General features: G+C 40.9%; 1 protein-coding gene across 1 annotated transcript in view; it reads left to right on the top strand.

Annotated features, from left to right (window-relative positions):
- Positions 1–15,550, top strand: part of LOC138392394 (leucine-rich repeat-containing protein 37B-like) — a 47,215-nt gene that overhangs the window by 27,951 nt on the left and 3,714 nt on the right. The window contains exons 11-14 of the mRNA XM_069483155.1: positions 7,979–8,097; positions 10,349–10,489; positions 11,846–12,144; positions 12,490–12,594. Of these exons, the coding sequence (XP_069339256.1) occupies positions 7,979–8,097; positions 10,349–10,489; positions 11,846–12,144; positions 12,490–12,594 (664 nt within the window). The remainder of the gene's footprint in view (positions 1–7,978; positions 8,098–10,348; positions 10,490–11,845; positions 12,145–12,489; positions 12,595–15,550) is intronic.

The raw sequence follows: 15,550 nt of genomic DNA, 5'->3' as shown, positions 1-15,550 counted from the left end.
CATTCATCAGTTTATGGACATTTGGGTTGTTTCCAGTTTTTTGGCAATTATGAATAAAGCTGCTAAAAACTCTAATATGCATGAAACATATACTTTCATTTCTTTCAGGCAAATAAATACCTAGGGGTGGGATTGCTGCATCACACGCTAAGTGCATATTTACCTTGTTAAGAAACTGCTAAACTGTTTCCTAAAGTGGCTGTACCATTTTGCATTCCCATGAGCAGTGTGAAAGTTGCAGTTGCTTCACACCATCAGCAGATCCTTATATTTCAGTTTTTTAAAAAAAATCATAGCCTTTCTAATAGTAGGTGTGTAGTGGAATCTCATTGTGGTTTTAATTTGCATTTCTTTGATAGCTGATGATGTTGAATGTCTATTCATGTGCAAATATCTTCTTTACTGAATTGTCTGTTCAAATCTGATCCCGTATTTTAATTAGATATTTATTTTCTTGTTTAGTTTTAAGAGTGCTTTTTATACTCTAGATATAAGTCCTTTCAGATACGTGTTTAGTAAATATCTTCTCTCAGGTTGTGGTTTGTCTTTTCATTCTATTAAAAGTGTTTTCTGAAGAAGAGAAGTTTTTAATTTTGATGAACTCTCATTTAGCAATTTTTTTTCTTGCGTGCTTTGTGCTTTTCTGTGTCTTATCTAAGACATTTTTGTCAAAGAACCCATTGTCTAATCCAAAGTAACAAAGATTTTTCTCCTATGTTTCCTTCCAGAAATTGTATAGTTATTAATACCTTTAGGTCTATGATTCATTTTGAGTTAATTTTCATGTATGGTGTGACGTATTTCAATTTTTTTCAGTTTTAAAAAAATATTTCTTTAGGGTCCTGTGTGGTAGTTTGATACACAACTTACTGCAGCTTAAATTGTGCCGCCACCCCTCCTCCAATATGGCAAGCTACATAGAAACCTGCTGTTATTCCAAGGCTAGGTGAGAAGACTACACAAGCTTAGTATGGAAAAAGCCCCTTCATTTAGCACTCTGCTCCAGTGGTTTTTGCCAGATCACTCTCTTATCCTCACCACGTCAGACCCATCTTACTGCTCTACCCTCATCTTTCTCGACGTCTTGCAGCGTCTTCCACATTAGCTAGATGCCTTCCTCTCTGGGTTGTCAGAGTCCTCATCATCAACCAGCTTTCTCAGTTGTCCAAGGTAGTGGGGTTCTGTCTGCTTTCCTCTTGACCAGTAGTGGATAGGAAAAGTGTTCTCATTCTCTGTAGCCATTTGCCACCAAGGCCATAAAGAGATTAAAGCAACTGCCATATTGGAGTTCATTATTGGAAGTCTTCAGGAGTTTACACACTTACATACAAAGTAAGTAGGCCAGCTCATGTGAGTCTTAACTCACGTGTAATAGTTTTTTGTTTTGTTTTTTTTTTTAAGAGATGGGATCTCACTCTGTTGCCTAGGTTGGAGTGCAATGGCATGATCATAGCTCACTATAACCTCCAACTCCTGGGCTCAAGCAATTCTCCCGCTTCAGCCTCCTGAGTAGCTGGGGCTACAAGCATGCAGCACCATGCCCAGTTATTTTTATTATATTTATTTTTAGTTTAGTTTAGTTATATTTATTTTTAGTTTTGTTTTTTGTAGAGACAGGTCTCACTATGTTGGCTAGGCTGGTCTTGATCTCCTGGCCTCAAGTGACTCTCCCACCTGGGCCTCCCAAAGTGCTGGGATTACAGGCATGAGCCACCACGCCCAGCTGTGTAATGATCTTTAATGCATATTGAAAAATTATTATTCTCAAATAAGGATAATCTATAGCTCAGGTCATTTGCAGCCTCAAAGATTTGTCAGTATATATTAAAACAATTCTTTAAGTTTATCATTACTTGTATAATTTCTAGCTCATACATTTTAATGAGTAATAAAAACTACAATACTTCTTACGAAGTGTCCTTGCTAAAAATATTCCCTTGTGATTATATTCAAGTTGATTGAGGAACATTGTATAAAACAATTGGCTTGACTGCTTCAAAAATATCAGTGCCATAAAAGATTTTAAAAAGACAGGGAAGCATTCTAAACTGAAGGAGACTAAAGAATTATGAAAATTAAATGCAATGTTTAATGTTTGATTAGATTCTGGATTTTTTTTAAATGCCATGACATGGTCGGGACAATTGGGAAAATTTGTGTGTGGACTATATATAGTAAACAATGATATAACGTTAAATTTCATTTTGGGTGCTAGTAGTATCACGGTTATGTAGGAAAATGCCTTGGTTCTCAGGGGCTGCATGCTGAAGTATTTAGCGGTGAAGGGTCATTATGTCTGCAGCTTTCTCTCAAATGGTTTGCCCAGAAAATGCAGAGACATACACACATGGAAAGCAAACGTGGCAAAGTGTTCACAACTGTTGAATCCAGGTGAAAGGTATGCAGATGTTCATTATAGTATGTTTTCAAGTTTTTTGTAGATTTGAAAATTTTCAGGATAAAAATTTGGAGCCAGGAAAGGAATAACAAAAACTTTGTGTCAAAGTTAAGGATGGTATATATATAAAATGCTAGGTTACTGTTCTGGGTCCTTTCTTTTTATATGAAGATCAGAGGCTTCCACTGGACTCAAAGGAATAACGTTAGTCACCTGTAATTAATCCTTTATACATTTGAGAGATGTGTCAGGCCAACTTACTGGATGCAGTTTTAATCTAAAACTCTACATATCATACTCCCAACTCACAGCCTTATATGTATCCATGAAACACACTTCTGTTTTCATGGTCCTAATGTGGTCCTAATAAAGTCATCCTTTTGGAGGGCGCAGAGAATACTCCAAACAACCCAAGGTAGGAGAGCATCATTACTTTTCTGGCAGCCTCTGCAAGTGAGCAACTAGAGCAGTTAACATTTATTGAGCATTCACTGTGCGCCAGGCACTTTTCAGGTATTGATTCATTTGATTCTCAAAGCTTATTAGAGGTAGGTGGTGTCATGATGAGGAGGCTAAGGAATAGAGATTAAGCAATTTGTCCAAGTTCACATTATTAGCAGAGCTGGTATTTGAGCCTAATATGGAGTCTGTATTCTTAATCACCATACTACACTGCTTAAAGTTAACCTTGAGAATTTACTCCAGTTACTTTTTATCTTCTTGAAACTGCCCCAGGAAACCACAACGATAGGCTAATCAATTATCTTGGTTATCTTTTTTGCCCAAATTTATATTTCGACCAAATCAAACCTACCAGAAAGATGAAAGAATACAACGATGTACACCCATGAGACCTTCATGTGGATTCAATTGTTAACATACGTACTTTTCTTTCTTTCTTTCACATATTAAACCAACATTGCATATTCCAGGGATAAACACCACTTCATCACAATATAGTATCTTTGTATATATTGGATTTGATTTGCTAAAATTTTGTCTGGAATTTTTGCCTCTATGTTCATGAGGGATATTGGTCTGTAGTTTTTTCTTGTCTGTCTAATTTTGATGAGGTAAAAGCTGGCCTTGTAAATGAATGGGAAGTATTCCCTTCTCTTCAATTTTCTGGAAGAGTTTGTGTAGAATTGATATTATTTTTTCCTTAAATGTTTAATAGAATTCACCAGTGAAGCCATATAGGATTGGAACGTTCTTTGTGGGAAGGTTTTAAACTACCTATTCAATTAATTTAATAGTGATACTTAAGTTACATATTGATTCTTTAGTAAACTTTAGTTATTTATGTCTTTAAAGGGATTTGTCCATTTCATCTTGAGTTGAATTTATTGGTATAAAGTATTTTATAATAATTCTTTATCATTTTAATATCTACAAAGTCTATAGCGATGTTATCCCTTTCATTCCTGATATTAATAATTTGTGTCTCCTCTCTTCTTGATCAGTCTAGAGGTTTATCAATTTTATTGATCTTCTCTAACAACCATCTTTTTGTTCCACTGATTTCTTTAATTTTTTTTTTTTTGAGACAAGGTCTCACTCTGTTGCTCACGCTAGAGTCCAGTGGCATCATTATAGCTCACAGCAACCTCAAATTACTGGGCTCAAGTAATCCTTCTGCTTCAGCCTCCCAAGTAGCTGGAACTACAGGCATGTGCCACCACACCTGGCTAATTTTTAACTTTTTTGGAGAGATGGGGTCTCGCTATGTTGTGCAGGCTAGTCTCAAACTCCTGGGTTCAAGTGATCCTCTCACCGCCTCAGCTTCCCAAAGCGCTGGGATTACAGGCATGAGCCACTGCACTCAGCCTGATTTCATTTTTTTGTTTTTCATTTTATTTCACTTATTTCTGCTTTGTTCTTTATTTCCTTTCTTCTCCTTACTCTGGGATTAATTTTCTCTTCCTTTTCTGATTTGTTGAGGTAGAAGCTGAAGAAACTGAGTACTGCTTTAGCATCATCCTACATGTTGGCCTATTGTGTTTTCAGTTTCAGTCAGTTCAAAATGGTTTTTAATTTCCGTTTTGATTTCTTTGATCCATGGGGTTACTTAGAAATGTGTTGTTTTTTTTTTTTTTTTTTTTTTGGTAACAGCATATAATTTTAATAAATTTATTATAGAACAATACCAAGTCTGTGTGAAATTTCATTTTCTTTTTTTTTTTTTTTTTTTACATTGTCTATTATCTTTATTTGAAAGTTAAATTTTGTTAAGAGAGGTGCATATGGATGTCAAGTTTACAAGGGAGGTACTGTGGTAGCTTTGCACTGTCTCAACTTAAGGAACTGGAAATATTTTTTCCAGAATTTGCTTCCCAGTATTGTTCTGGGATAAGTAGAAAAAAATTGTGCAAGATTGGTGCCAGGCTCCAGGACCACACATGTTACTCCTGTTCTAATAGTCCATCTTATTGTTGACTGAAAACTCCACCATTTCCCATCTGATCTCCTCCTTCGGCTTCTCCTTGTCTTGGGCCAAGACCCAAATAGCATGATGGCAAACACTAATGCTCTTTTGAAGGTCACCCACCATTATGAGACCAAAGTGGGGAAGAGACAAATTTTAGTTTGTTCTTTTTTTTTTTTTTTTTTTTCTTGTTAGATACAGTATGTCCTCATAATGTATACATTATTTCTTGTACAATGATATGAAATAATATGGGAAATATTCATGATAAATTATTAAGTGAACAGTGCAAGTTAAAAACAATAGTTTCATATTTTTTCCCCGCCCCCCCTTTCCCGAGTCAGCACCTTCAAGTGTTACCACTCCCCAAACGGTGCGCAATGCACTCATTGTGTAGGCATACCCCCATCCCCTCCCCCACCCCCCAGAAATGTGTTGTTTAGGCCAGGCATGGTGGCTCATGCCTGTAATCCTAGCACTTTGGGAGGCCGAGGAGAGAGAATCGCTTGAGGCCAGGAATTCAAGACCAGCCTGAGCAACACAGCGAGACCCCATGCCTACAAAAAATAGAAAAAATATCTGAGTGTGGTGGCACGTGCCTGTAGTCCTAGCTACCTGGGAGGCTGAGGCTGGAGGAATGCTTCAGCCCAGGACTTTGAGGTTAAAGAGAGCTACGATGACGCCACTGCACTGTAGCCGGGCAATAGAGCTAGACCTTGTCTGAAGAAAAACAAAAGGAAAAAAGAAATGTGTTGTTTAGTTTCCAAATATTTGAGAATTTTTCAGATCTTTCTGTTGATTTCTAATTTAATTCCATTATGGTCAGAGAAGAGAGAACCTATATTGAATGATGTGAATCCTTTTGAATATATTGAAATTTGTTTTATGGCCCAGAATATAAGTTGTTGCACAACTCACTGATGCTGTGTTTGTTTTTGTTGTTTTGTTTTGCTTCTTCTTATGTTTCATGTGGGTAGTTTCTATTGCAACGCCTTCATATTCACTGATCTCTTCTTCTGCAGTGTCTAATCTGCCATTGATTGCGTCCTGTGTATTTTTCATCTAGACATTGTAGTTTTTAATACCTAGTTCAATCTGGGTCTGTTTTATATCTTCTATGCCTCTACTTAACATTTGTAGTCTTTACGTTTTTGAAATAACTGTTTTAGTGTCCTTGTCTGGTCATTTTAACATCTGTGTAGGTTCTGAGTTGGTTTTGATTGATTGCTTTTTTCCTTCAATATGGGTCATATGTTCTTGCTTCTTTGCATGTTTGGTGATTTTCTATTTGATTCTAGACATCGTGAATTTGAGTTTGTTGAGAGTACCCATTGCCCCATGAATCACGAGGTTTTCCAGTCTAGCTTGTGGTAACAGGCACTATTCCTAAACCTGTGCAATATCTGAGTATTCTTCTGTCTAATCCTTTTGGGTGGTTCTTTTCTAAGCCTCCAGGAGTTTCCTCACACACACGCATCAGTCAGTGCTTTGCTGAATGCTAAGGCGATCCCTCTGCCTATCCCAGAATTCCCTCTCTCTGTGCCTCTTTTCTCTCTAGTACTTTGCAAGGTGTGAATTCTAGCCACCTTGGTTTTCCCAGACTCTCAGCTCCATCTCCTTAATCAGAGAGTCCACCGGTCTATGCCTGAGTTTCCTCTCCCTGCACCACGGCCTGGAAACTCTCTCAAAGCGGTAACCTAGGGCGGTCACAGGTCACACTTCATTTACTTCCCATCTCACAGAAATCACTGTCCTTCATTGCCTGATGCCCAGTGTCTTGAAAACTGTTGTTTAATATATTTTATCTGGTATTTTTGGTTGTTTCAGGCACAAGGCTCAATGTCCCTGTTACTCCATCTTGGCCAGAAGCCAATGCTATTCTTTAAGTCTGTTTTGTTTTGATCCAGGATCCAGTCAAAGATGAGGCACTGCATGGCATGTCTTTGTTTCCTTTTGTCTAAAACATTTCTCTACCTTTTTTGGTCTTTTATGACATTGGCACTTTTGAATAGTCTAAGACAGTTGTCTTATAAATTCTCCCATGATCTGGATTTGTCTGTTTCCTCATGATTAGATTCAGGTTAAACATTTTTGGGAGGAATACTACATAGGCGATGTATCCTGCCTACCTCCTGACTTCAGGTGGCCCATAATGCTAAGTTTAATCACTTGATTAAGGTGTTATCTTCCAGATCTCTCCATTGTCAAATCATATTTTCCCTTGGTAACTAATAATCTCTGTGGTGATACTTTGGCATCAGTGAAGATCCTGTTCTCAAGCATCTTTTTACCCAACTGTGCATCTGTGGTGATCCCTATCTGAATCAATTGTTATGTTGGTGGTTGCAAAATGACACTTTTCTAATTCTGTCATTCTTCTACATTTACTAGTTGGCATTATTCTATTAAACAAGGACTCCTCCCTTTTCTTTTACAGTATCCACGTGAATTCATGGATTCTTCTTTATAGTAATTATGTGGTACCTTATTATCGTCATTATTCTTTTGAATGCTCAAACTGTCCAGGTTTGGCCAATGCAATCTCCATTATTGTTTAACCCCACAATATGGATTAAACTAAGCTGTTATTTATGCCCAGAGTAATTTCTAATATTTACCACTCTCAAGAGTAATTGAGAAAGGGACTTCAGAAGTTGGGGGCTTATTTGGACTCTTCTTAGAAGTCGGTCTTCTTGCTGTGCACTCTCAATCCAAATTGAGACTTTTGAGTTGGGAGAAGATAACTTCTGAATTAAACTACAAATCAAATCACCCAATTTTAATCCCTTTTAGTTTATTTTTACTTTTATTTTTTTAAGAGACAAGTTCTTGCTATGTTGCCCGGGCTGGTCTTCAACTCCTGGCCTCAAACGGTCCTCCTTCCTCAGCCCCCCATAGGACTAGAATTGCAGGTGTAAGCTATCATTCCTGGCAACTCTAATCTCTATCACCTTTATTCTAGGCATACCATACCCACTGCCATGCTCACCCACCTCTGTCCTTCCTATTGGCCATCTGGTTCCTACCCAACAACTGACCAGGCCATATGCCTCAAGAACCCCTTTTTGCCTACGCCTGTGGTAGCCTTGGCCTGCCTCTTCTACCAACTGAAGTAACCCCTTTACATTAATTTAATTCTCTGTTTCCATTTATAGGATCTTACCTAGCCGTCTGGCCTGCTGCCTCTGCCAATTTAAAAGTAATATTGAGGCTGTCTGCAAGACAGTGAAGCTACATTGTAAGAATGCATGTCTGACAAGCACCGCAGATTGTCGTGAGTCTAAATTGCCTGATGATAAATATTTAAATTTTTATGTGCTTTTTAATTTTTAATTGTTAATTGATAGTTTTTAAGCTAATGATGTCATTGCTTTATTTTTATTCATTCATTCAGAGTTAAACTCCCTAAATTTCTGAACTTCTTCCTTGCTGAAAGTCAAGTTCTCAGTTATTATTATGTAACTTAATAATGTAACAGTTCCACATCCATAAAGGACCAGGAGGAAGGAATGGAAGGGGAAGGGCATAACATTATCGGCCACAACTGTGTACTGTGCTCTTTGCTTGGTGTTTTGCCCCCTGGTGACAACTTGTCCACACAGCACATCGCAGTTTATAAACTGGTTTTATATGTATTAGATCTCAAGTGCCCGCTGCCTTATGGGACAGGTGTAGATCTGGTTTTGGTTTGTTTGTTTTTATAATTTTATAAAAGAGTAAAAGTGACTCTGTTTTATTTGGAGCCTGAGAGTTTCTGGTTCCACAGCCAGAAAATGCTACCTGGCTCTTCTAACGGAATGGAGGGCTTTTCCATTCTTAGACTGTCCAACTCTGAACTTGCTCTGAATCTTAAGCTTTTCTAGCCACAGAGAAAACACTCAGGTGCTTTTAAGTGTTTTTCAACATATTGGGTTTATTAGCGCTAACTTCATGACTTCCAAAATGGGACTGATTTCATGTCCGGACAACTTGAATACGGGTCTCTACCAGTGACACGGGGCAGATAATCAATAAGAACACTTTGCTACTTATATAAACACAGTGTTGCTCACTTTCCACAACAGTTCTTCACCAACTATATTACATTATTCCCTTCTTCCCCAGAGGTGGGCAGAACAAACATTTTTAATCTTGTTTTACAGATGAGGAAAAACAAGGTCAGAGGCGTTAAGTGCTGCAGCCTATTGCCAGGTCTTCTGTCCCCAACTCTGGGTTCTCCACAAGCCCATGTTTCTTCTTTCTCATAGTGCTTACCTACTCCTTGCACCCTCACCACCACCACAAAAACTGTTAATTCTGGAAAAGAAACCCAGCTACACCATGGTACACTTGTCCTTCACGCAGTTAGAAGCTTTGGATGGTACCCCAAGTAAAGCTGGAAATTACAGAAATGAAATGAAAGCAAAGTAGGCATCTGACAAAAGTTGCTTTTTCCTTTCTGCTTCAAGTAATGCTTTTTTTTTTTTTTTTTTTTTTGAGACAGAGGCTCACTCTGTTGCCTGGGCTAGAGTGCAGTGGCGTCAGCGTAGCTCACAGCAACCTCAAACTCCTGGGCTCAAGCGATCCTCCTGCCTCAGCCTCCCGAGTAGCTGGGACCACAGGCACGCACCACCATGCCCGGCTAATTTTTTCTCTATATATTTTTAGTTGTCCAGCTAATTTCTTTCTATTTTTGTAGTAGACACGGGGGTCTTGCTCTTGCTCAGGCTGGTCTCGACTCCTGAGCTCAAACAATCCGCCCACCTCGCCCTCTCAGAGTGCTAGGATTACAGGCGTGAGCCACCACGCCCGGCCCTCAAGTAATGTTTATCCAGAAATTTCCGTCATTCCTTAAATTTATTGAACATTCCACATAGGCATACAATCTGGCAAATTAAAACTCTCTTCACGCCCACCCGAGATCCCTGCCCAAATGTAAGGAAAGACCCGGGATGGACCTACTGGTTTTTGTGTGGAGAGCCTCCCGTTCCGGGTGCCAGTACACATGGCAGCAGGGGCCACGCGGAGGAACTGGCGGGGGAGGCGGAGAAGGCCGCGTCCAGGGGACAACCTCTTAGCAGTGGGCTTGGGGCCTCTGCTCTCCTCCCCTCAGAGGACTGTCTTTCGTCCTGTTCCTCTGTGATGGCAGCGAGAACGCAAGCGTGCCCCCTGCATGTGAGGCAGGACAGCACGGGCTACGGGGCGTGAGGAAGCAGATCCGCAGAGAGGCTGGCTCAGTGGGGAGCTCTGCGCTTCCGCCGAGGGCTGGGCCCTCGCGGACCAATGGAATAATCCTAAATAGAGTTGCTGTATTTCACATTATGAAATGTTCTCAGTAGGTAGCCACTGTTTCAAAAGATGCCTCTTTCTGCTTTTGCTGTTGCCATCTCATAGGTTTAAGTTTGGGTTAGTTTTTCTCCTCTCTAAATGGCACTCACCTGTCTGGTGACTGATAATTTCTTTGACTGGGATATATGGTTGTGGACTGACAAAAAGCTGTTCCGTCCGTCTTCCATTATCAAAAACCGTCTCTTCTTTTTTGACAGGTGAAGAAGCATCTCTGGGAAATACAGAAGAATCGCTCATGAAGGTATTACAGGCCCGGAAGAAGCACACCAGCACTGAGCTGACTATTGAGCCAGAGAAACCCTCGGATAAAACTGCCATCAGCTTGTCAGGCTTCACGAACGAGCCGCTGGACTTCAATGATGAAAGCGATGTTATTAGTGCACTAAATTACATATTGCCTTACTTCTCAGAGGGAAATCTAGAAGATGTAGAGTCAACGTTATTACCGTTCATTAAACTGCTTTTTTCAAATGGACAAGATGGAGACAAGCCCCTGAGTCATCTGCAAAGCAATACAAAGACCCCCTCTCTTGAACCTGCATCCAACAATCCAATTTACACAAACAAACTGAGGAAACTCTATTTTCTGAAAAATTTATTAGATGCAGAAATTCAAGAAAAAATTGATGATGTTAAAAAGAAAGAAAAAGCTGCCATGCTTATGCAGTCCAGCCTTTTAGGTCCCAAATTTAAACGCCAAATCTTTCCCAAAAAATTAGAAACTGCTCAACCACAGGAAAACAGCCTGGCAGAGACTGAGGGTACAGGGAAAAGGCGGCAGAGGATGAAGATAGTCCTCAAGGGGCCCAAGGGCATAAGGAAAAAGCTCCTAGAAGAGGAGAGAATCAGGAGGAAACAGAGTGCCTGGCCAATCGCAAAGGAAATTGCCGAAGCCAGAAGGCTTGGGAGACCAGTCCCGAGTGAACTGGAACAGCTTCCCGCGGTGCAGAGCCCCAAGAGGTTTGTGGGAAGCTCCTTCCACACCAAGCCTTCGTTCACGCAGGAGCATAAGGCAGCTGTCTCTTCTTTACTGAAACAGGACTCGGTGGGCGTGCCTGCTGCCCCCACCACTGCAAAACCCCCACCTAAGGTTAAAAACAAATCAAAAGACTTGATCGACACCATTTTTGTTTTAGAAGACGCAAATGCTAGAGTTAAAAGTATGGAGGCTGCTAAGCCAATCGTACATTCCAGAAAAAAATACCACTTTCATAAAACTCATTCCCATGTGGCCCATAGGACACCCAAGGACAAACTAAGTCAAGAGGTCAAAAAGGAAAGTTCGCTCAAAAGACTGGTATTTGCAAACAGGCCTCCACTCTCTCCAGTCAGGCGCCTCATAAATTCCCCTTCACGTAAAGCTTTTTCATCTTCAGGAGACCCGAGTCATCAGGAGAATCCTTTTCCAGAATTATTTTCCCTTTCAGAAGTTTCTACAGAAAACACTGGTACATCCCCTGAAGGAAATACTTTTGAAGAAAACATTTCTGTAGGAAGCACTGCTGTGCCCAAAGAAGCTGTCCCTGAAAGCACAACCTACGAGAGTCCTTCCACTGCAGGGTCCACTGGGGCTGCATTCAACATAATGCCAACTGTGAAACAAGCCAGTGAACCCCAGTGGGAATACCACAACACGGGCGCTGACTCCACCCCCATGCCCCACGACATTAATTATCCCACGCGCCCATCCCCAGGTGATCAGCTTGAAATTCAGCTAAACCAGCAGCTACGATCCCTCATCCCCAACAAGGACGTGCGAAAGCTCATTGCTCACGTCATCCGGACTTTGAAAATGGACTGTTCTGAGAGCCATGTGCACTTGGCCTGTGCCAAGCTCATCTCTAGAACAGGCCTCCTGATGAAGCTTCTCAGTGAGCAGCAAGAAGTGAAAGTATCCAAGGCAGAATGGGACACGGATCAGTGGAAAACCGAGACCTATATCAATGAGAACACAGAACCCCAGAGCGAGCAGAAAGAGCAGGAGTCAAGTGAGGTGAGGACAACTGCAGAAACAGGATGGACGTTTCCATCATTTAGCACAGGCCATGAAAACACCCACGCAGCAAGACCCGGGTAGACAAGTCCATGTTTTGTCCTGGCCATGACACTGATCTCCCACTTTGCTCATTTAGGGAATGAAACAGACCTAACACTCAAGATAAAGAAATTGTAGAGCAAAATGCTTGATAATAAGATTATGTAACACATTAGATTTGGTATGTTCTTTAAGAACCTGTAAGCTACTTACCTTGAAGAAAGGGGTTTTGAATAGTTAGCTTTCATCCTTTCTGTCTCTTTGTTTTGGTTTTTTTTTTAATTGTTCTTTCCTTTTTTTTAGCTCACTAAAAAAGTTCCAGGATACGGCTATAACAACAAACTCATCTTGGCAATATCTGTGACTGTAATACTGATGATTTTGATTATAATTTTCTGTCTCATTGAGGTAAGGACAACAGTTAATTCAGGTTTCCAGAATACATCCTTTACGATAGATTCAGAACCCATGAATTGAAAATCAAATGTACTTTCCTACCTACTATGACTTGACATTCCTCTTCAGTCACTAAGACTGAGGTATGCTTTGTTCTTTTATTGCAAAGTATATACCAAGGATTTTTAAAGTAACCCCACTCCCAGGAGATCTCTGTGGATTGAAACCAAGTTAACAAACCACGATGCTATTTTGAGAAGTTAAATTTAAGAAAGCTAAAGTTGATATGACAGCAAAATTTTTCCAACCCAAAACTATGTCAACAATTTAATGTACTCACCAATCACTCTCATTCTACCACTGATTTGTTTCTTTGTTGCTGAACTATATTATCTCCACCCTCACTGAGCTGTCATCACCCTGGGGAGAAAGGACACAGGCAAAGATAGAAGTATCATCTTGTAGATTCATTAGATTCAGGTAGCATCCTCCTCCAGTGTGTAAGGCATTGTCTAAATAGGTCCAGTTAAAGCCCTGCGGCTAAACCCTGCATCCAGCTACTACTCCAAGGTGTGTCATATTTACGGTGGCTCCTTCCTGGAGCTTGCCTCCATTTACCTTTTCTTCAATTTCATAATGGCCTATTACTTTTCTCAACAGGTAGGTGCTAGCATATTAAAAGACTGGTTTAATAAGGTGACAATCATGACTCTACCCTACCAATCCAACCTAATTTACCTTTTCTCCTGTCGTGGCCGCCCTCCATTCCAGCCAAGGCAGCCCCACACCGTACCCCAGTTACACCTTGCCCATCCCTGCTTTCGTCTGCACCTCTGCCCATCTACAGTTCTCTTATTTCACTCTGCCCGTGGAAATCCTGTGAATCTGTCAAAAGCCAGCTCAAGTTCATCTTTCTTCTTGATGCCTTTCTTGAATACTCCAGCCCTCCTGGGCCTAGTCCCTCTGTGTGATTTGTCACCATTTCTTAGAGGCCATGGTGAAGCATTTTCCCCTCCCCTGAGAACTTAAAAATGTGGCAAACAAGTTTTTTAAAGACGGCTATCCGAGACAGAAACCCCTGGGTCCGCACATGAAGCAGAGCAGAGCTGCAAAGTGGCTCCCTGGCCCATGAGACAGGAGCGAACCTGGCGGAATGTACGGGTTGAGTGGCCCTTATCTGCATGCTCAGGACCACAAGTGTTTCAGATATCAGATTTTTCAAATTTTGAAATATTTGCATTATACTTACCAGCTGAGCATCCCTAATCTGAAAATCTGAAATCCAGAATGCTCCAGTGAGCATTTTCTGGGAGTCTCATGTTGGTGCTCAAAAATTTCAGACCTTGGAGCATTTTGGATTTCAGATTTTCAGATTAGGGATACTCAACCTGTATTAACTTATCTAAAGAAAAACGTATCTATCTGCAGGAGGCTGGTCAGTAGTAAAAACTTAGAAAAAGAGACCAGCGTGGGCAGCGTCCATCCAACCATGGCAGGAGAGCGCACACGGCCTCAGGCGGCTGACGTGAGGTCAGGCCCACTGCTGAGACTGTGCCTAGGGGGAGATGGCCGCATCCGGCACCTCACTCAGCCCTTTCCATTAAACTCTGGATTCTGCTGATTCCTTTTGTTCTAATTCCGTTTTCACCAAGTTGCTTTCTGGTTATACTTGAGCATGCGGCAGAGGCCTCTCTCCACAGAGGTTTTGTCTAAGGAGCAGATGTATTTCCCATTGACAAAGCATGATCTGGCATTCTGATTGTTGGTCAGTCTTGTGATCTTGGTATGGTGACACTGCTCCAAGAGGAAGAAGTGAATTGAGGACAGAGTCTGATTTTGGAGCCCAGAAAGCAGGGACCAGCATGGGGTCAGTTTGTCAAGGCCTCAGGAAGACGGTCCCTGGCCATTACCCAGACAGTACCCTCTGCATCATCTCCAGGTGGCATGTGGCCTTTTGCTTTTTTTAAAAAATTCCTATAAACTCCTCTACTGCTTTTAGTTTCTGTGTACAGTTTAATCTTATATTTGTATTTATATCTTTTCATTATTTCCTCTCCCCACTTAGATGATAAGCTTTTTGAGGATAAGGTAGCATGTAGTGTTTTACCTTTAGTAGACAAAGGCATTTCCAGGAAGGGGATGTGGCATTTTGTTAATTCCACAATGAGGAATAATGCAACCTAGTATTTGAATTAGCATATGGAGTCTGGCAATAGACAATCCATGTGTTCCTAAGACTTTTGAAATGTCACCTTTTCATATTCCAAGCAGTGGAAGAAAATGAACAAATGGAAATGGAACAGCTCTGCCTAACTCTTTGGGTGACACATAATGGCAGATCCCTATCTCTCACCTTAAATATATATCAGTATACGTAAAAAAAGAAAAGCATTAGAAAGAAAATAGAAGGAATATTTTTATACTCATGTGATGGAAAAGAGCTTTCTACACCTGATAGCACAGGCAGAAACCTTTGGTGGATTTGACCACCTTGTCTGTGAGGCCACTGGCAAACTTAGCCCTGGGGGAGGCCAAGCATGGGCTGGAGAGTTTTCCGTATACTGTCTGGTTTAATCCTCACAACGCTCCTGTGAGGAAGAGACCATCATCCCTCTTGTACAGATGAAGGAGATCAACTTAAGGCCCCAGTAGCAAAGCCAAACACAGAGCCCAGCTCCCGCTCACCGCAAAGCCTGCATTCTTCATTACCATTCCGCCTCCTTAAAGACAAAAACACTGGCAAGTATTTGAAACATTGAAATACAATGAAAACCTTTGAAAGGATTGATATATTTAATATCAAAAGAGTGTTATAAATCAACAAGCCCAACAATCCAGTGGAAAAGGGAACAAAAGCTATGACGAGCAGGTGTGATTGTAGTCTGAGTCATCCCATCAGCGGCCCTCACCTCACGGCTTACCTGGTGTGGGGGCTGGGAAAGAGGCCGTCCCTGATATTTTCTTCTAG

Source organism: Eulemur rufifrons, chromosome 9 (genome assembly GCF_041146395.1).
Source record: "Eulemur rufifrons isolate Redbay chromosome 9, OSU_ERuf_1, whole genome shotgun sequence".
NCBI classification, from domain to species: Eukaryota; Metazoa; Chordata; class Mammalia; order Primates; family Lemuridae; genus Eulemur; species Eulemur rufifrons.
Note: the sequence above shows the minus strand (reverse complement) of the source record. Positions and strands in the feature narration are given on the sequence as shown.